General features: G+C 47.7%; 1 protein-coding gene across 3 annotated transcripts in view; it reads right to left on the bottom strand.

Annotated features, from left to right (window-relative positions):
* Nucleotides 1-20,306, bottom strand: part of SCP2 (sterol carrier protein 2) — a 281,976-nt gene that overhangs the window by 29,253 nt on the left and 232,417 nt on the right. Inside the window, exons 1-5 of one of the 3 annotated variants that reach the window (XM_070745914.1) lie at nucleotides 19,307-19,598; nucleotides 13,563-13,620; nucleotides 11,698-11,769; nucleotides 10,702-10,833; nucleotides 4,287-4,354 (exon numbers count right to left, since the gene is read on the bottom strand). In XM_070745914.1, coding sequence (XP_070602015.1) covers nucleotides 4,287-4,354; nucleotides 10,702-10,833; nucleotides 11,698-11,769; nucleotides 13,563-13,620; nucleotides 19,307-19,576 — 600 coding nt within the window. In that variant the 5' untranslated portion in view covers nucleotides 19,577-19,598. Of the gene's footprint in view, nucleotides 1-1,794; nucleotides 3,779-4,286; nucleotides 4,355-10,701; nucleotides 10,834-11,697; nucleotides 11,770-13,562; nucleotides 13,623-19,306; nucleotides 19,599-20,306 lie in introns of those variants that run through there. The other 2 variants (XM_070745915.1, XM_070745916.1) reach the window with 2 other exon arrangements.

The following is a 20,306-nucleotide window of genomic DNA, read 5'->3' as shown; positions in this document are numbered from 1 at the left end:
ACACATCTGTGGAAGGAACAGGGTCTTCCACTAAGTCTGTTATGGGGCATCTGCTGAGACCGTCTGCATGATTGATTTCCTTCCCCCCCTTGTGGGTGAGCTCATACTGATACCCTGAGAGGAAAAGAGCCCATCTGATTAGTCTTGGAGACATAAAAGGTGGAGTGGGCTTGTTGGGGGCTAGCAGGCCTAGTAGGGGTTTGTGGTCAGTGACTAGCTCAAAGCTTCTTCCAAATATGTAATTGTGAAACTTCTTTACCCCTGCCACTAATGCTAGAGCCTCCTTGTCTAACTGGCTATAATTCCTTTCTGTGCTGGTCATGGTTCTTGAAAAAAATGCTATTGGGGCCTCTGTCTTATTAGGTAGAACGTGAGCTAGGACTCCTCCTATGCCGTACGGCGAAGCGTCGCACGTGAGCCTAATGGGTAGTGAAGCACTATATTGGACTACTACACTTTTAGAAGTTAATAAATTTTTTATTTGAGAAAAAGCTTCACGTTCAGTTTTCCCCCATGTCCAGCGGGCTTCCTTCTGGAGTAAACGATGGAGAGGCTCTGCTACTGTTGCCTTCTGCTTTAAAAAAACGGAATAAAAATTAAGGAGGCCCAAAAATGCCTGCAACTCATTCTTATCTCGTGGCTCTGGGGCTTCTCTAATTGCTCTCAGCTTCTCTGTTGTGGGGTGGATACCTTCCTTATCTATTTTATATCCTAGGAATTCTATACTGTTGGTTCCCCAGACACATTTATCAGGCTTGATTCTTAAACCTTTGTCCTGTAACCTCTTAAGTACTTCCCTTATTCTTTTGTTTACTTGTTCCTGGTTTTCCCCTGCAATTAAGATGTCATCAAAGTATGGAATGGCCCCATTTACCCCTGACAATAGGCGTTCCATAATGCTCTGGAATATTCCTGGGGCTATGCTTACCCCAAACTGTAACCTCGTGCATTTGAAAGCCCCCCTGTGCGTTACAATTGTTTGAGCGTTTGCTGTTTGTTCATCGACCGGAAGTTGCTGGTAAGCTTGCGCCAGGTCGATCTTTGCGAACCTTTTCCCTTCCCCCAGGGAGTGTAGCAGTTGTTGCACAACCGGGATGGGGTAGGGGTGGTGTTGGAGTGCCTTGTTTAGGGTCGATTTGTAATCAGCGCAAACTCTTAAAGAGCCATCTGGCTTCAGAGGGGTAACTATGGGAGTTTCCCATGGCCCCTGCTCCACAGGGACCAAAATACCTTGGCTAATGAGTTTGTCCAGCTGTATGTCTAGTTTGGGGAGGAGCGGCAGGGGGACCCTGCGAGGTTTTAGTCTGATCGGTGGGACCTTGGGGTCAATAGAGAAAGATATAGGGGGGCCCTTATACAATCCCAGTGTGGGGCTGAACACTTCAGGGAACTCTTTCACAAAGTTAGGCATATCATAACAGTTTACATTACACACACCCGAAATCTCGATCCCCAGTGGTTCCATCCATGCTAAACCCAGAAGAGAGTGCTTGGCCCCTGTTACAATAAGCATGGGAAGGGTACATTTAACATTCTTGAATGCGATAGGTACATTTGCTGTTCCCAAGACCGAGATTACTCCCCCCTGAAAGTCTCTAATCACCAAAGAGGTTTGATTTAGGTCAGCCTTAGATACATTAGGCATATACAGTTTAAATTTTTCCCAGGGCATGATGGTATATCTAGAGCCCGTATCCAGCTCCATTGAGCAAGGTTGGTTATTGAGTAACAGTGATATAACAATTTTAGCCCCTTTTTTGGTTGCCGTGTTATTCACGGAAAATTGAGAGTTACCTCTATAGTAGTCGCGGTTAGCGGTTGAGTAGTTCCTTTGACCCGCGTTGCGGAATGGTCTCCTTTCTCGCGCTTGGGGGGTCTGGTTTTGAGGTCGCTGGTATTGCGGTGTGGCAAATGTTTCCTCTGGCGCTGTTGCTCTGCATGCGATGGCGATGTGGCCTCTCCGGTTGCAACGGCGGCATGTAGCGTCTCGGAAGGGGCATCGATGGCGCTGGTGATTTCCCCGGCAGCCCGCGCAGGGGGCTGGGTGAGTAGCTCTCAGGTGTCTCGGCTGGTCTTGCACCAGGAGGCAGTTGTCTCCGCTGGGAATTTGTTGGCTGTTGTCTGTTTCCACGGCGCTGGGAGACGCGGAGTCGATTTTTGCAATGAGTTCTCGCCTACCGTGCTCTTTCAATTCTCTTGCCGCTGCGTCGGCTGCTTCTGCGGTTTGCGCCAGTTTAATCACGGTTTGTAGGCTCGGCTCTTCTTCGATGAGGAGTTTATTTCTCACCGTGCTGCTTTTCATGCCGAAAACCAAGGCGTCGGTGAGGCGAGCTTCCGGGTCTTTAAACTTGCATTGAGCAAGTACCGTTCGAAGCCGCGTTGTAAACTGGCTGATCGACTCGGTTTCCCTCTGAGCCATCATGTGGAATTGATGCCGAAAAACCATGGCTGGTTTGGTCGGCTTGAAATGGCTCGCCAGTTTTTGTTGTAGGACGTCCCACGCTGTGGCTCTTGCTTGTTCCGGTTCGGTGAGAGTTTGGGCAAGTCTACGGATTTCTGCGCCGCAGTAGTTAAGGAAAATAGCCCGTCTGCGATCGGCTTCGGCGTCCTGCATTCCCGCCGCCTCGAGGAAGATCTCGAAGGTGGCCATGTACTCGTCCCATGTCGATTTCTCGGGATCGAAGAGTTCCGGAGCCTGGCCGATCTGGATTTTGTCCATGTTGCACGCGAAGTTTCTTCCGTCCGTTCGTCGCCAGTGAAGTAGACCCAGAGACAGGGTTCTGAGCAATCGGTACTTTTATTCAGCTCAGAGAACAAGTGACCAGCTCAGCAAGGTAAAGTGACAATTCAGCGAGTACCGACTGACTCTGCCTGGAGAAATCGCTCCTTTTATATATTTGCGGTTCCCGCCAAAGCTAGAGCCGGCCGCGTCTGAGCCAATCAGGAGCGACTTCCTGCTTGGGCTCAGACAGCGCTGAAAGAGGAACAAACTATTTACAGAGTTACAAGGTAGCCATTACAGGATACAACAGATAGATAGATAGATAGATAGATAGATAGATAGATAGATAGATAGATAGATAGATAGATAGATAGATAGATAGATAGATAAATAATCAAGACTCCTGATCGTGGACCACGCCCGCTCAAAAGTTGGCTTCCCAGTAAAGATTTTTTGAGGCATTAATTTTCTCTACTTTCACTACAGTATTCTCTTTATTCTTTGAAGATGCCTCTTTCTTTTTGTGGGCTAAAGCAAATGACAAGGTGCTCCAAACTTTGCTTCTAATTCTACAACTGCCATTTATACAGTGCTTTGGCAGCCCGCATATTTTTAGCCCAAGTGTTTCTCAACCTTTCTAATGCCGTGACTCCTTAATACAGTTCCCCATTTTGTGGTGATCCCCAACCATAAGTCTAGTGCCAATTCTCCCAACAGAGCTTTAAGCTGATTGGCAGGAAGGTCAGAGGGACACTCCCACTGTAAACACCTGATTGGTCGGATTGTAAAAATATGTTCCAAGGTACCAGAATAGAAGCTTTAGTTCATAACACCATGGGAAATGTGTCTTTTCGCGTGATCTTATGCGACCCCTGTGAAACGGTCATTCAACCCCCAAAGGGTCTGACCCCAGGTTGAGAACCACTGTTTCAGCTGGATAGCGTTCAATGTTTCAGGACTCCGTTGCTCTGTGTCTCCCACCCAATTTCCCAATCCTTCCAGAAAAACTCAGATATAGACTGAAGAGAGAAACACTACTGTTTTCCTAGAAGCCTCGAGGCTCCAATGAAAGAGGATTCCAGTAGACCAGGAAAAAAATGGTTTCTTCTTTCTGCCCCTTTCAGGTTGAGCAATATCTGGCTTCTGCTCGAAAAGGCAACGCCTCTGTGCCATTTGCCTGGAAAAGTAACTAGGATTGCTAAGGAAAAATCTCAGAGGAATTTTCTGAAGGATTACATTGCTAAGGCACAGGGGAACCTGAGGCCCTAACTCAGAGGTCCCCAAACTTGGCAACTTTAAGGCTTGTGGACTTCAACTCCCAGAATTCTCCAGCCAGCTAAGCTGGCTGGAGAATTCTGGGAGTTGAAGTCCACAAGTCTTAAAGTTGCCAAGTTGGCAACTAAAGATGGAAGGGAAAGAGCTATTGGAGAAATATTCAGAAATTACAGAAACGACATGCATTTTCTAAAGGATGTTGATAGATGAAACACTCTCGTCCATCTTTCAAACATGCCAAGCTATACAAACCGTTCTTTTCCCGCATAGCAAAGACTTGGACACTCACATGAGAGGCTGAAAGAGATCCTTTTGCCATCTTTTCAAATCCAAGAGCCAATACACAATTAGCCAAACCTTGAATACAAAAAAATATATTGCGTAACTAATAGTTTTAAGCTTTGATAAAGACTTCAACAGAAGTTAGATCTATTGGTAGCTCCCTAAATCAGGGGTCCCCAAACATGGCAAATTTAATAGCATTTAGTAACAATAGCATTTAGATTTATACATTGCCTCTTGTCTTATTTTCGGGGAAATACAGTACACAGTAACCAAGGACGAGCAAAATGTCACGCTGAATATTGCCAGCCCCAGAGACATTTAGTAATTAAAGGGTTAACTATGTGTGCTTTATTAAGATCCTCCTATTATGATGTAATATCCTGCCACATCTTACATCACATCCTTCTTCTTCAACCTAATTCTTCATTCTCCATTCTACCTCTATCATGTGAAGACATGTTTTGTTATGTTGTCCCGCGAGACATTTTATTTTATACTTTTATAATAAAAGAAATCTTGTTTTGAACAAATGCCTGGGCTTCCATCTATCGCCTCCACGGTGATTAAGGTTCTAACGGACTTTAATTATTTACAAACCGTGACACAAAATAGCAGTAGGAGCAGGAGTGACTCCCTCCATCAAATCTCTTTGTGAGATTCTGGCAGGGAGCATCAAAAATATTTCTTCCCTTCCCTTTCAACAGGCAGGAAAGTGGCTAAATGGATGGAAATGGAGCAAAGGATTGTAAGACTGGCTGGGAAACTCTCACAGAATGTTGAATATGACATTGCCATACACACAACCTTTGGGGGTCATAGATCTCAGATTTTGGACACATTCTTTAAGTTAGTCCATTTAAGGTACACTAGTACAAATATAGTTGGCCTACGATGCACAGTTAAAGGTCATGACAACAAGAATTTCAGTAATGCAGATTACTGTATATACTTGCAGCTAAGCCTATGGATAAGCCAAAGCCAATTTTTTTATAGGGATGTAAGAGTCTGCCGCACGAATCCCAGTGACCAGTTAGGTCCCACAGAGTTGGCCTTCTCCAGGTCCCATCGACTAAACAATGTCGTCTGGCGGGATCCAGGGGAAGAGCCTTCTCTGTGGTAGCCCCAACCCTCTGGGACCAGTTACCCCCAGAGATCAGAATTGCCCCCACCCTCCTCGCCTTTCGTTAGCTCCTTAAAACCCACCTCTGTCGTCAGGCATGGGGGAATTGAGATATTCCTTTCCCCCCAGGCCTATACAATTTATGCATGGTATGTTTGTGTGTATGTATGTTTGATTTTTAATAAGGGTTTTTAGTTATTTTATGTTATGGTTAGCTCTGGCCCAGCTCCTGCACCAAAGAATGTGCAGGTGGATGTGGGGAAAACATCCACATGCCGCAGGCCTGTTTTGGTCCCAATGGAATCTGCCAACGAAGTCTCCTCTGACCAAGGAAGCGTGAGTGACAGGGAAGAGGGGAATTTGGCAGACAGCCTAGGAGGAGATCAATCATCTGTATCATCCCTGGATTCTGAACAAGAATTAATGACACAATCACACATGCGTAGAGTGATGCATAGGAGACAACAACTGAAGGATTATTACAAGAGAAAATGAGGCCACCTGTGGTTGGGTGGGGCTGCTGTAATTAGTGCTACAGATAAAAGTGCAGCCTGGTGTTTTAGCCTCATGGCAGTTTATCTGATTCATTGTTTCGTCAAGATCGTGGTTTTTGTGCTGTTCAAGATTGTGTGTGGAGTCTCTGGACTTTAGAATTGGACTCAATTTCCCAGTTATTGGGTGAGCAATTAGATTGCATTTCACCTGTGCCTTGTGTGTACCAGAAAATCCCTTTGACATTTAAAAAGGGAGCTGTTTCTGTTTTTCTGTTTATAAAAACTTTTGGGTTTTCCTTTTATCATGTGGTGTGTGTCTTCCTGGACTAATTACCCTGTAATTACGGGTGGTTGAAACACGCCGGCAGAACATTTTAAATACAGTGGTACCTCAAGATACGAACCCCTCGTCTTACGAACAATTCGTGATACGAACCCGGGGTTCAGAAAAAATTTGCCTCTTCTTACGAACTTTTTTCAAGTTACGAACGCCAAACCCGAACTTCCGGGTTCGGCATTGGGAGGCTCCTGGGAAGCCCCCGGGCTGTTTTAAAAGGTGACCGCCGGGCTGGGGGGCTTCCCAGCAACCTCCCGAATCCCGAACTTTTGCCGAACTTCCAGGTTCGGGGTTCGGGGGGGTGCTGGGAAGCCCCCCAGCCCGGCGGTCACCTTTTAAAACAGCCGGGCGGCTTCTCAGGAGCCTCCCAACGCCGAACGCGGAAGTTCGGGTTTGGCGTTTGGCTTCCGGAGGCTCCTGGGAAGCCCCCCGGCTGTTTTAAAAGGTCACAGCCAGGCTGGGGCGCTTGCCAGCAGCCCCGACTCCCTGCCGCTCGCCCATGGCCGGCAGAAGATCGCTCTTGCCCGGCTTCCGCGCGAGGCATCAGGTCAGCATTCTGTGGGGCGGGCGGCGGGGAAGCCGGCGGCTGTGGCAGCTGCTGCAGGAGGCTTTCCCCCTCCTCGTCCGCCGCCCGCCCGCCCAGAATGCTGACCTGATGCCTCGCGGGGAAGCCGGGCAAGAGCGATCTTCTGCCGGCCATGGGCGAGCTACAATAAGCTTCCACGCCCTCGCCCGTGCCTGGCGGGAGGTGAAGAGTGCTTTGCCCAGTGCAAAGTTGACAGCAAGCAGCTCCGCAGTCCCCAAAGGAGGCTTAACCCCGCCCCTCTGTCCCACCCCTCGCCCGTATCCGGCATAACTTCCTCCTGCCTATCCCCGCTCTTCTGCCGGCCACGGGCGAGGGGTGGGACAGAGGGGTGGGGTTAAGCCTCCTTTCGGGACTGCGGAGCTGCTTGTTGTCAACTTTGCACTGGGCAAAGCACTCTTCAGCTCCCGCCAGGCACGGGCGAGGGTGTGGAAGCTTATTGTAGCTCGCCCATGGCCGGCAGAAGATCGCTCTTGCCCGGCTTCCGCGCGAGGCATCAGGTCAGCATTCTGTGGGGCGGGCGGCGGGGAAGCCGGCGGCTGTGGCAGCTGCTGCAGGAGGCTTTCCCCCTCCTCGTCCGCCGCCCGCCCGCCCAGAATGCTGACCTGATGCCTCGCGGGGAAGCCGGGCAAGAGCGATCTTCTGCCGGCCATGGGCGAGCTACAATAAGCTTCCACGCCCTCGCCCGTGCCTGGCGGGAGGTGAAGAGTGCTTTGCCCAGTGCAAAGTTGACAGCAAGCAGCTCCGCAGTCCCCAAAGGAGGCTTAACCCCGCCCCTCTGTCCCACCCCTCGCCCGTATCCGGCATAACTTCCTCCTGCCTATCCCCGCTCTTCTGCCGGCCACGGGCGAGGGGTGGGACAGAGGGGTGGGGTTAAGCCTCCTTTCGGGACTGCGGAGCTGCTTGCTGTCAACTTTGCACTGGGCAAAGCACTCTTCAGCTCCCGCCAGGCACGGGCGAAAGGCGAGGAAGCCTATTGTAGCAGCTGCCACAGCGGAGACATTTGGGGTTTTGGCTGGGGGGGGGGGAGGGGAAGGCAGGAGGTCCGGCCCTTCATTTGCCCTCCCAGCAAAAGACAAAGCCGCACAGCTCCGCATCGCCGAAGGAGGCTTAACCCCACCCCTCTGTCCCACCCCTCGGCCGTGGCCGGCAGAAGAGCGGGGATAGGCAGGAGGAAGTTATGCCGGATACGGCCGAGGGGTGGGACAGAGTGGTGGGGTTAAGCCTCCTTCGGCGATGCGGAGCTGCGCGGCTTTGCCTTTTGCTGGGAGGGCAAATGAAGGGCCGGACCTCCTGCCTTCCCCTCCCTCCCCAGCCAAAACCCCAAATGTCTCCGCTGTGGCAGCTGCTACAATAGGCTTCCTCGCCTTTCGCCTGTTTCAGCTTTCCATCCATCCACGTCACTTCGCCGCTAAATCGTATGGCAGCAAACAATCTTTGGGGTTTTCGCTGGGGGGAGAAGTAGGACCTTCCTAACTTCCTCCCCCCCCCCCAGCGAAAACCCCAAAGATTGTTTGCTGCCACACGATTTAGCGGCGAAGTGACGTGGATGGATGGAAAGCTGAAACAGGCGAAAGGCGAGGAAGCCTATTGTAGCAGCTGCCACAGCGGAGACATTTGGGGTTTTGGCTGGGGGGAGGGAGGGGAAGGCAGGAGGTCCGGCCCTTCATTTGCCCTCCCAGCAAAAGACAAAGCCGCACAGCTCCGCATCGCCGAAGGAGGCTTAACCCCACCCCTCTGTCCCACCCCTCGGCCGTGGCCGGCAGAAGAGCGGGGATAGGCAGGAGGAAGTTATGCCGGATACGGCCGAGGGGTGGGACAGAGTGGTGGGGTTAAGCCTCCTTCGGCGATGCGGAGCTGCGCGGCTTTGCCTTTTGCTGGGAGGGCAAATGAAGGGCCGGACCTCCTGCCTTCCCCTCCCTCCCCAGCCAAAACCCCAAATGTCTCCGCTGTGGCAGCTGCTACAATAGGCTTCCTCGCCTTTCGCCTGTTTCAGCTTTCCATCCATCCACGTCACTTCGCCGCTAAATCGTATGGCAGCAAACAATCTTTGGGGTTTTCGCTGGGGGGAGAAGTAGGACCTTCCTAACTTCCTCCCCCCCCCCCCCCCCAGCGAAAACCCCAAAGATTGTTTGCTGCCACACGATTTAGCGGCGAAGTGACGTGAAGGGATGGAAAGCTGAAACCGGGCTGTTTCAGCTTTCCATCCATCCACGTCACTTTGCTGCTAAATCGTATGGCAGCAAACAATCTTTGGGGTTTTCGCTGGGGGGAGAAGTAGGACCTTCCTAACTTCCTCCCCCCCCCCAGCGAAAACCCCAAAGATTGTTTGCTGCCACACGATTTAGCGGCGAAGTGACGTGAAGGGATGGAAAGCTGAAACCGGGCTGTTTCAGCTTTCCATCCATCCACGTCACTTTGCTGCTAAATCGTATGGCAGCAAACAATCTTTGGGGTTTTCGCTGGGGGGAGAGGTAGGACCTTCCTAACTTCCTCCCCCCCCAGCGAAAACCCCAAAGATTGTGCCTTTCTTTGTTGCGCTTCCACCAGCATGGCCTGGCTGGCAGCGGAAGATGTAACCGAGCTCACGGGGCTGGGCTCGGCTCCCCCTCTTACCAGCCCAGCAGGCAGCCGCCATGGAAGGCTCCGTTCCCTGTCGGCCACGGAGACCGGCCCCGTGGGCTCGTTTACATCTTCCGCTGCCAGCCAGGCAGCGCAACGAAGAGAGGCATTCGCTTTCCTCCCGCCGGCCCCTCAATCGGGCCGGTAGGGAACAGAATGGAACCAGCCCAGAAGCAATAGACGCAGGATCGGGCCGGCAGCAGGCGCAGGGCGAGGCAGCAGGTCTGCATCCTGGGCAGGCGGGCGGGCGGCGGGCGAGGAGGCGCGGCCGAGCGGCGACAGCGGCGGTTCTCCTCACTTCGGAGAGCTTCCTGGGCATGAAAACGCGCGAATCCAACAAGAACGAAAGCCAGGAAGCTCTCCCTGGCGGAGACCGCCGGCCCCTCAATCGGGCCGCCGTGACGGGGACCACTGGCCTGCCTAGCGGGCTGGGAGGGAGGTGGAATACGGGAGGAGGAGGAAGAGGAGGAGGAGGGAGGAAGGAGAGAGAGAGAGAGGGAAGCCGCCGGGCTGTTTTTAAAGGTGACAGCCGGGCGGCAGCGTTTTTTTGCGGTTGTTTTTTTTTTGTTGCACGGATTAATTGACTTTACATTGTTTCCTATGGGAAACAATGTTTCGTCTTACGAACCTTTCGTGTTACGAACCTTTCCCTGGAACCAATTAAGTTCGTATCTTGAGGTTCCACTGTATTAGATTTGTCATATGCTGTTTTATTATTGTTGTTAGCCGCCCCGAGTCTACGGAGACGGGCGGCATACAAATCTAATAAATAAATAAATAAATTTTCTGGATGTATTTTGGTATCTAAAATTCTTGGGTTATCCACAAATGTACACAATATATCCTTATTACCTGTGTGATGTTGATTGAAACCAAATTGTTAATATTTTTCCTCTCAACTTTTGTACTTGAATATTATTGAAATTCTAGGATTTCAAACAAGCAAGGAGACCTAACATTATTTCTAAGACAGAAAATTTCTGCAGGGAAAAGTGGGCCGGGGGAATGCCAAAGCAGGAATGAATGAAAAATGTTACAAACAATTATTTCTTCCAAAGGAGCTATCACAAAATAGTGCATATACTATATTCTTACATTTCTTGTTTTGCATTAGTAAAGATTGTATATGAACAGCAAGTAGGCATTCAAGAGTGCTGAAAAATACCCTTTAATTCAGTAGAACTTAAAGAATGTGCCAACTTCTCTCCTGTCCAGGAGTTAAATACAACTGAATTTTTCTGGGGGTTAACAGATGTAACTTACCTCCTTTTATTACTTGTCCTGCTACAAACAAAGCCGTTGAGCCAGTAGCACAGTTGTTGTTAACGTTTATAATAGGGATACCTGTTAGACCCAAACTGTGATAAATAGCCCTCTGCCCAGATGTTGAGTCACCTTTAGAATTTAAAAAAAAAGACACGCAGATTCAGTTTTGATAAAATACCAACATGTTCTCTAGCCTCTTTCTAAAGTTGCTAAATTTCTTCATAACGTCTAAAGTGATTCATTAATTTTTAGCATCGCATAATACAGGAATGAGGCATTATGGTTTGCCAGAGTATTATGATTTAGAAACTTGTAATTTTGATTTATTCTACTGTGATTTTATTTATTTATTTATTACTTAGATTTGTATGCCGCCCCTCTCTGAAGACTCGGGGCGGCTCACAACACGTGGAAACAAATCATAAATAATTTGACAAATTTAAAAATATTTAAAGATTTAAAACAGATTGTCCTGGTTTAGTGTGAAATGTGAAATAGACAGGGACTTTTTGGTGGGACAAAAAGGTCCTTATACCAAACTGTAGAGCAACATTCACATTCACAGGTAGGTTTTTAAAAATACATTCAATTCACAATGTATCTGTATCTTCATCAAATATCTTTTCTTCAGTAAATTTTAAATCACGCAATGATCAAAATTCAAACCAGCAGGGCTGGGTTATATGACCTATTCTGCAAAAAACACTGTAATAAAAATGGCTTCTCCTCTAGTATCTATTTTGCAATCAAATGTACACATGGAAAGGTTAAAGGTTGTCAGCAATATAGAGAGCTTGTTCTGCAACATGTTAAAAAAATACAAAAGTTTCTCCTCATGCTTTGCCTCTTATTAGAAGAAACTCCTAAACAACTCAAGAGCGTTAGAATGCTTAGAAATGTGTTGTAATCTCTGCTTCAAAGAGAAGGACAGAAGTTAAAAGGGGCAAAGAAGAATCAGGATAAAATGTGGGTTTTACCAGTACTTTCACTTACCATAAACATAGCCTACACATGCCTGCTCTATAGATGAGTATGGAATGCCTGCATCAGCAAGAGCATTTTGACCTGAACAAGATTAAAAAAACATATTGCAAAATATTGATTAGAAACTTACTGTACAAACCTGCAAGGGCAGTTAAGCTGTGTGTAAAAGGCCAGATTTCAAAAGTGAAGAGTGTGCAAGCACACTCATCTGCTCTTAGGCAGATTAAATAAACTTCAAGTTCCAAACTTGTGTGTCAATCCAGACAAGGCGTCTGTTGTTACCATAACTTTTGGTTACTGGTAGTCCTTAACTTACGACTGCAATTGAGCCAAGAATTACAATTGTAGGTCATGTTAAGCAGATCTCTGTGTGATCACATCTGGTATTATAACTTTTTGTCATGTTGTTAGGGGAATGAAACCATCATAAAGTGAATGCAGAAGTCATTAAGCAAAGCCACTGTTGCCAATGGATGATTTTGCTGAAAACCGGAAATAAGCACTGGTTTCCAAGAAAACAACATGATCAATCACAGTCACATGACCACAGGATGGTGCAAACAATAATAATAATAATTAATAATATTTTATTAGATTTGTATGCCGCCACTCTCCGAAGACTCAGGGCGGCTCACAACAATGAACAATGTACAAATCAATGTACAAATCCAATAATTAAAAACTAAAGCTAAAAACCCACTATCTTTAAAAACAGTCAATACTAACCAATCATACCACACATAAATCTTACTAGTCAAAAAGTACATCAATTACCCCATGTCTGGCGACATAGGTAGGTCTTCAGAGGCTTGCGGAAGGCGAGGAGGGTGGGGGCAGTTCGAATCTCCAGAGGGACTTGATTCCAGAGGGCCAGGGCCGCCACAGAGAAGGCTCTTCCCCTGGGTCCCGCCAGATGACATTGTTTAGTCGACAGGACCCAGAGAAGGCCAACTCTGTGGGACCTAATCGGCCACTGGGATTTGTGTGGCAGAAGGTGGTCCTGAAGGTATTATGGTCCGATGCTATGTAGGGCTTTATAGGTCACTACCAACACTTTGAATTGTGCCCGGAAACTAATCGGCAACCAGTGCAGGCCGCGGAGTGATGACGAGACTTGGGCGCATCTGGGAAGGCCCATTATTGGTCTCGCGGCCGCATTCTGCACGATCTGAAATTTCCGAATGCTCTTCAGAGGTAGCCCCATGAACGCTCTTCAGAGGTAGCCCCAAACAGCGGTAAATGCGCTTAAGGGATCAACAATGCTTAAAATACATTTGCATTAATGTTATATTTTTAAATGTTTTACGAATAATTTTTATTATACACTGCCTACTCTTCTGAAGCAGAGGCCAGATCTGAAACATTATAAAACAGTGGTTTTCAACCTTAATACAGTTCCTCATGTTCCAACCATAAGTCTAGCGCCAATTCTCCCAACAGAGCTTTAAGCTGATTGGCAGGAAAGTCAGAGAGACACCCCACTACAACCGCCTGATTGGTCAGACTGTAAAAATGTGTTCCAAGGCATCAGAATAGAAGCTTTGTCTTTCCCCTGTGTGAAACGGTCATTCGACCCCCAAAGGGGTCCTGACCCCCAGGTTGAGAACCACTATTATAAAATGAAGATAACTTAAAGTTCACACACACAGCAATTCTCCTATTGCTTTTCTTAATCTTCTGCAGATAATTACATTTTCATACCTCTCTAGTATTAACAGCTGAACCACAAACCCCACGGTTTAAAAACCATGACTACTGGTAATATAATACTATTTGACTGTTTATGCCACTAGCTATGTGCCTTGAGCACCAAGCAAATAGCACATCTGTTGCTGGCTGTGCCCAACTTTTAAATATAATAGCCAGTACATTACCTGCCTCTTTTGCCATATCTGGATAATCAAAATTTTCACGGCGGCCAGGCTTTTCAAACTGTTAGAGAAAAAAAGCAAATGTTGAAAAAGCTTATGAGCAAAAAAGACCTTCAGGTCTAGAAACATAGAAACATAGAAGTCTGACGGCAGAAAAAGATCTCCTGGTCCATCTAGTCTGCGTTATACTATTTTCTGTATTTTATCTTAGGATGGATATATGTTTATCCCAGGCATGTTTAAATTCAGTTACTGTGGATTTATCTACCACGTCTGCTGGAAGTTTATTCCAAGGATCTACTACTCTTTCAGTAGCCACTGTCTAAATTATTGTTGGATTTTTATCCCACTTTCTACCTATAAGTCAAGGTGACGAACATACCTAAAAATCCTGCCACCTCCTATTTTAAGGAGCACAGAGGTGCTGTGGGAGATCGTGGGCAGCCTGATGGAGCCACACACAACTTAGGGAGCAAGGGGCTGCAATATGTGCAAGCAGTAATGGGCAGCCAAAATTTTTACTGCCACGCTGTGGGCGTGGCTTGTTTTGTGGGTATGGCTTGATGGTCATGTGACTGGGTAGGAGTGGTTTGCCAGCCATGTGACTAGGTGGGAGTGGCTTGAACGATCATCATCGTTCAAGCCACTGAACTGTTAAGTCCTCGACTTACAACCTCATCAGTGTCGCTCTCTGGGGTGACAATTTGCTTCGCGTTTCCCGCGTTCACCTTCCTGGGTCACCCCTTGCCTCAAACTGGGTAGCTAGGCGAACGAGTGCTGATCAGCTGTTGAGAAAAGAGTGGGGAGTAAATGGGCCCCCTGCAACTCTTGCCGGTGCTGGTCTCCCTGCCGCTTTCCGAGGAGGATAAGGATGGGAGGGGGAATGGTCAGCTGGAGATGGGTACACAGCTTCATTTCTGCCGGTGGAACTGCGTTCCACCCCGTCCTGCCTGCTGCCCACTCTTGTGTGCAAGGAAGAACAAGGAAGTCCAGAGATAGAAACATAGAAGACTGACGGCAGAAAAAGTCCTCATGGTCTATCTAGTCTGCCCTTATACTATTTCCTGTATTTTATCTTACAATGGATATGTTTATATTCAGTTACTGTCGATTTACCAACCACATTTGCTGGAAGTTTGTTCCAAGGATCTACTACTCTTTCAGTAAAATAATATTTTCTCATGTTGCTTTTGATCTTTCTCCCACTAACTTCAGATTGTGTCCCCTTGTTCTTGTGTTCACTTTCCTATTAAAAACACTTCCCTTCTGGACCTTATTTAACCCTTTAACATATTTAAGTGTTTCGATCATGTCCCCCCTTTTCCTTCTGTCCTCCAGACTATACAGATTGAGTTCATTAAGTCTTTCCTGATACGTTTTATGCTTAAGATCTTCCACCATTCTTGTAGCCTAATATGTCGGAAGAAGACCCCTTCAGAAACAGGCAATAGGTTTTACCCAATCAGATCTGCTGTGGATACATAACATAGCCCGTCTTTGGACCCGTTCAATTTTGTCAATACCTTTTTGTAGGTGAGGTCTCCAGAACTGAACGCAGTACAGTGATCCCTCGATTATCGCGAGGGTTCCGTTCCAAGACCCCTCGCGATAATCGATTTTTCACGATGTAGGGTTGCGGAAGTAAAAACACCATCTGCGCATGCGCGCCCTTTTTTTTCCATGGCCGCGCATGCGCAGATGGTGGAGGTGGGGAGCGACGAAAGTGCGGAAGCCGACAGATTGCTTTGAATGTCGGCTGCCCCCGCCCCCCCAGCACCCGCTCGCCCGCCGTTCGCCCGCCCTTCGCCCAGCCACCCGCCGTTCGCTCGCTGATCGCCCGGCCACCCGGGTTTGGGGGGGTGCTGGGAAGCCCCCCAGGCCGGCTGCGATCTTTTAAAACAGCTGCGCCGCTTCCCAGCTGACTCCTGAAGCCAAACGCGGAAGTTCGCCTTTGGCGTTTGGCTTCAGGACTCAGCTGGCAAGCGGCGCAGCTGTTTTAAAAGGTCACAGCCGGCCTGGGGGGCTTCCCAGCACCCCCCCGAACCCGGGTTGGGGGTTCGGGGGGGTGCTGGGAAGCCCCCCAGGCCGGCTACAACCTTTTAAAACAGACGCGCCACTTCCCAGCTGAGTCCTGAAGCCAAACGTGGAAGTTCGCTTTTGGCGTTTGGCTTCAGGACTCAGCTGGGAAGCGGCGCGGCTGTTTTAAAGGGTCGCAGCCGGCCTGGGGGGCTTCCCAGCACCCCCCCGAACCCGGGTTGGGGGTTCGAGGGGGTGCTGGGAAGCCCCCCAGGCCGGCTGCGACCTTTTAAAACAGCCGCGCCGCTTCCCAGCTGACTCCCGAAGCCAAACGCGGAAGTGGGGGGTTTTTTAATTAATATTTTTTTTAAAAATCGCGATATAGCGTTTCGCAAAGATCGAGATCGCGAAACTCGAGGGATCACTGTATTCCAAATGTGGTCTCACCAGCGCTCTATATAGCGGGATCATAATCTCCCTTTTCCAGAGTGTGTATGTGCAAGTACAGTGAGGTGCAAGGAAAGAGGGCACAGCACTATATCCAAGAAGGTGAGTGTGACTTATCAAAGTGACTTGAGGGCAGTAGTGGGTTCTAAAACCCGTCACTACTAGTTTGCATGCATGCTTGTGCACGATGCTTCTGCGCATGAGCAGAAGTGTCCCAGTTGGTTGGGCGGAGCCTCCCACAACCAGTTCACTGAACTGGGAGCAACCCACTGCTGCTTAAGACCTACCTCCTATTTTCCCCACAACAACCTTGTGATTTGGTTTGGGCTGTGAGAGAGTGATTGGCCCAAAGTCACCCATCCAGTTTTCACGCCTAGAGCAAGATTAGAGCTCAATCTTCTGCTAATACACAAAAATTGAAGACCAAAGCCAAGAAAACAGCTAATTAAATACCCACAATTTAGGAAGGACAGCTTTCGGTAATCCAGTTAGTCCTTGACTTATGACCCCCGTGAAGTCCACCGTGGAGTCCAAAATGTCTGTTATTACGTGAGACATTTGATAAGCGAGTTTTGCCCCATTTTGCAATCTATCTTGTTAATCATTGCAATTGACAAATCAGTAACCTGGTTCTTAAGTGAATTTGGTTTCTCCATTGACTCAGCTTGTCAGGAGGTCACAAATGGTGATCACAGGGGCTTGGGACAGGGTAAGAGCCAGTTTGCCAAACTTCTGAATTTTGATCACTTGATTATGGGGATGCTGCAAAGTTTGTCACTGTGAAAAATAGTCATGTCATTTTTTTCCCATTATAACTTTGAATGGTCACTAAGTGAACTGTTGTAAGTCTTTTAAGGGATTATGAATACTTAATTGTACCCAAACTCTGTCTCTTTCTCCTCAGTTATCCTGAACACAGAACATAAACATTTTGTTAATGTAATCTGTAATTTGCAACAGCCCATAAGTCCAAGACAACATCTATTAAAAACAAGGGTCCCCAAACTTGGCAACTTTAAGACTTGTGGACTTCAACTCCCAGAATTCTGGGAGTTGAAGCCCACAAGTCTTAAAGTTGCCAAGTTTGAAGACCTCTGATTAAAAACCTGCTTCCCCAGGTTGCCTAATAAATTAAATATTAACATGGAGAGTTCTGAGTGTTTCAAGAAGAGGCGGCAATTAAAAGTAACACCAACATGTAGTTTTGATTCTAATTTCAGCCTCCCTTTGTAGTGCAGGAAGAAGTGGGACTTTTGTTACAGAAAATGTTTAATTCACTTGATACCAATGATTCTTGAAAAGGAACCAAACCAAACCATTAACATTAATAACAGCTTAGGAACCATATAGAACTGCAATTTCTCAGTCCAGATGTGATATTGCAAGAGGATCCATCTCATCCTTCGAGTTATAAAAAATAATCCTATTAAACACAGTTATCTGCCAAACCTTCTCACCCCACCACCACCAGAAAAAAGTATAGTAAACCTGACCTATGGATGGGCTTGGACTGGCCACTGCCCTCTCCCTTCTTTCTTTCTTTCTTTCTTTCTTTCTTTCTTTCTTTCTTTCTTTCTTTCATTTCCTTCTTTCTTTCTTCTTCCTTCTTTCTCTCTCTCTCTCTCTCCTGTATCTATCTATCTATCTATCTATCTATCTATCTATCTATCTATCTATCTATCTATCTATCATCAAATTTCCATGCTGCCCAACTCCCCAGGAACTCAGGGTGGCTAATCTACCTCACACAGCTATTCTAAGGATAAAGTTGCAAATCAGCCACACATTAAGTAAGAGGATTTTACTTTTGAGTAAAGATAGAGCCAGTTTGGTGAAATGGTTAATTTTGACTAGAAACTGGGGGACAAGGAGTCTTAGGCACTCTGCTTACCCTGTTTTGGAACAAAATGGTGAAAAGGGGGAGGGGATTTTAAACAGGAGAAAAGCACCAATTGTCACTGGAGAATTGAGAGGAGGTTGGAACTGTATTAAGTGGTTTATTAGATTTGTATGCCGTCCCTCTCCAAAGACTGGGAGCGGCTCACAACAATAACAACATTGTAACAAATCCAATATATTTAAAAGACATCTAAAAACCCATTATTAAAACCACGCAACACAATTATAAACAATATAAACCCATGGGGTATCTCAATTTCCCCATGCCTCGTGACATAGGTGGGTCTTCAGTAGCTTACGAAAGGCAAGGAGGGTGGGGGCTGTAATGATCTGGGGGGGGTTGATTCCAGAGGGCCCGGGCCAAGAGGCAAGAGGTGACCTTTCCCTTAGAATAGGGTTTTTTCCCAATTTGGCAACTTTCAACACATCTTAAAGTTACCAAATATGAAAAACACCGCCTTGGAACATTTGTAGCTGTGAAGGCCTGCAGAGAAAAAAACCCTGCAAAAACAAACAAGGTTGCCCCATCTTTGGACTGATCCTGGCGACATGAGAGTGGTTTAAGAAAAAAGAAAACCAATGCCCCACTGCAGAAAGGTTTGCCACACAGGTAATTTAAAAGATCTGAATAGCTGCAAAGTACCTGAATTAAAACAGTATAACCATCAAGGGAGCCATTTGGTATAGTTCAGGGGTAGACAAAGTTGGCTCTTCCATGACTTGTGGACTTCAACTCCCAGAATTCCTGAGCCAATCATGCTAGCTCAGGAATTCTGGGAGTTGAAGTCCACATGTCATAGAAGAGCCACCTTTGCCTACCCCTGGTACTATAGTTAATACGGGCAATCAACGGGAAAATCATGTGTTCCAGCCTTACCCACAAAAATCACTGAGTGTCCTTAGGCCAGTCAATCTTTCTCAGCCCTGGGAAGAAGGCAATGGTTAAAAAGCCCTTCCTAAATTTTAACAAGAAAACTGCAGGGACTGCTGGCAGTTCATTCGAAGCGAAATGAGAGGTAGGGAGGTAGGTGTGTCTTAGGGGAAATGCTGGGTTTTTAAAAGCATGGGTCCTCAAACTTGGCAACTTTAAGACTGGTGGACTTCAATTCCCAGAATTCTCCAGCCAGCATAGCTGGCTGGAGAATTCTGGGAATTGAAGTCCACCAGTCTTAAAGTTGCCAAGTTTGAAGATCTCTGGATTAATGGATAAATCCGGGCTGAGAAATGGAAACTGGTTCCGCCCTCCTTCCCATTTTCCCACGCCAACTTCACCCATCCTTTGAAAGCAGCCTGCTCTGCTTTCCAGACGCGACCGGCCGGGGATGATGGCAATTGTAGTCCCCCCTCTAAAACCCCGGAACGCGCTCCCGGCCCGGTCCGCTTACCTTGGTCATCCCCACTCCGATGACAAACACCCTTTTCCCCGCGTGCATCGGGGCCAGGTTGCTGCTGCTCTTGCCCATGATGATCCCGGGATCTTGCGCGGCCGCAGCACTAAAGACCCGCCGAAGAAATGCCCGGCCGCTGCGGTTTCCCTCCCCAACACCTCCGAACAGAGGTCGAAAGACGGGGCGGCGCCTGGTCTCGATCTCTCTCCACCCTCTTAAAGCGGCAGCCTGAGTCTTTGGCGCTCTGAAAAGCCAGACTGGATTCATGAGTCGGGAATTGAACAGGCTGGGGGAGCTTAGCCCTGAGTATTGCAGAATGCTTTAGTTGGATCCCCAACTTTTGATTCCAAATAAAAATTGGTTTTCTAGCCCGCCGGAAGAGCAGAGATCAAAACAAAAGTTGCATTGGCTTCTTATTTAGCAAATTTAAATAGCCACCCATCTCTCTCTCTAACACACACACACAATGACTCTTGGGTGATCTACAATAGCAAGGAGGTGTCCTTGATGCTCTGAGCTCGCTAATTTTCTTGCAGGTGTTTCATTGTCTGAGAAACAGCATCAGTGCTAGGAAGGAGCGCTGTTTGCTGTCAGTTTATATTGGGGTGTGGGTGTCTGTGTGGGTGGGGTGGCAGTCTTAAGTGGTTCTGTTTTTGGGCTGTCTACTGGTGATGGATCTTTGGCAGTTTCTTGATTAGCAATAAATATATATCTCCGAGACCGCCTCCTGCCGCACGAATCCCAGCGACCGATTAGGTCCCACAGAGTGGGCCTTCTCCGGGTCCCGTCAACTAAACAATGTCGGTTGGCGGGCCCCAGGGGAAGAGCCTTCTCTGTGGCGGCACCGGCCCTCTGGAACCAACTCCCCCCGGAGATTAGAACTGCCCCTACTCTTCCTGCCTTCCGTAAACTCCTTAAAACCCACCTTTGCCGTCAGGCATGGGGGAACTGAAACATCTTCCCCTGGGCATGTTTAATTTATATATGGTATGCTTGT

Source organism: Erythrolamprus reginae, chromosome 3 (assembly GCF_031021105.1).
Source record: "Erythrolamprus reginae isolate rEryReg1 chromosome 3, rEryReg1.hap1, whole genome shotgun sequence".
In the NCBI taxonomy this organism is placed as follows: Eukaryota; Metazoa; Chordata; class Lepidosauria; order Squamata; family Dipsadidae; genus Erythrolamprus; species Erythrolamprus reginae.
The sequence above is the reverse complement of the archived record's forward strand: the minus strand, read 5'-3'. Positions and strand labels throughout refer to the sequence as shown.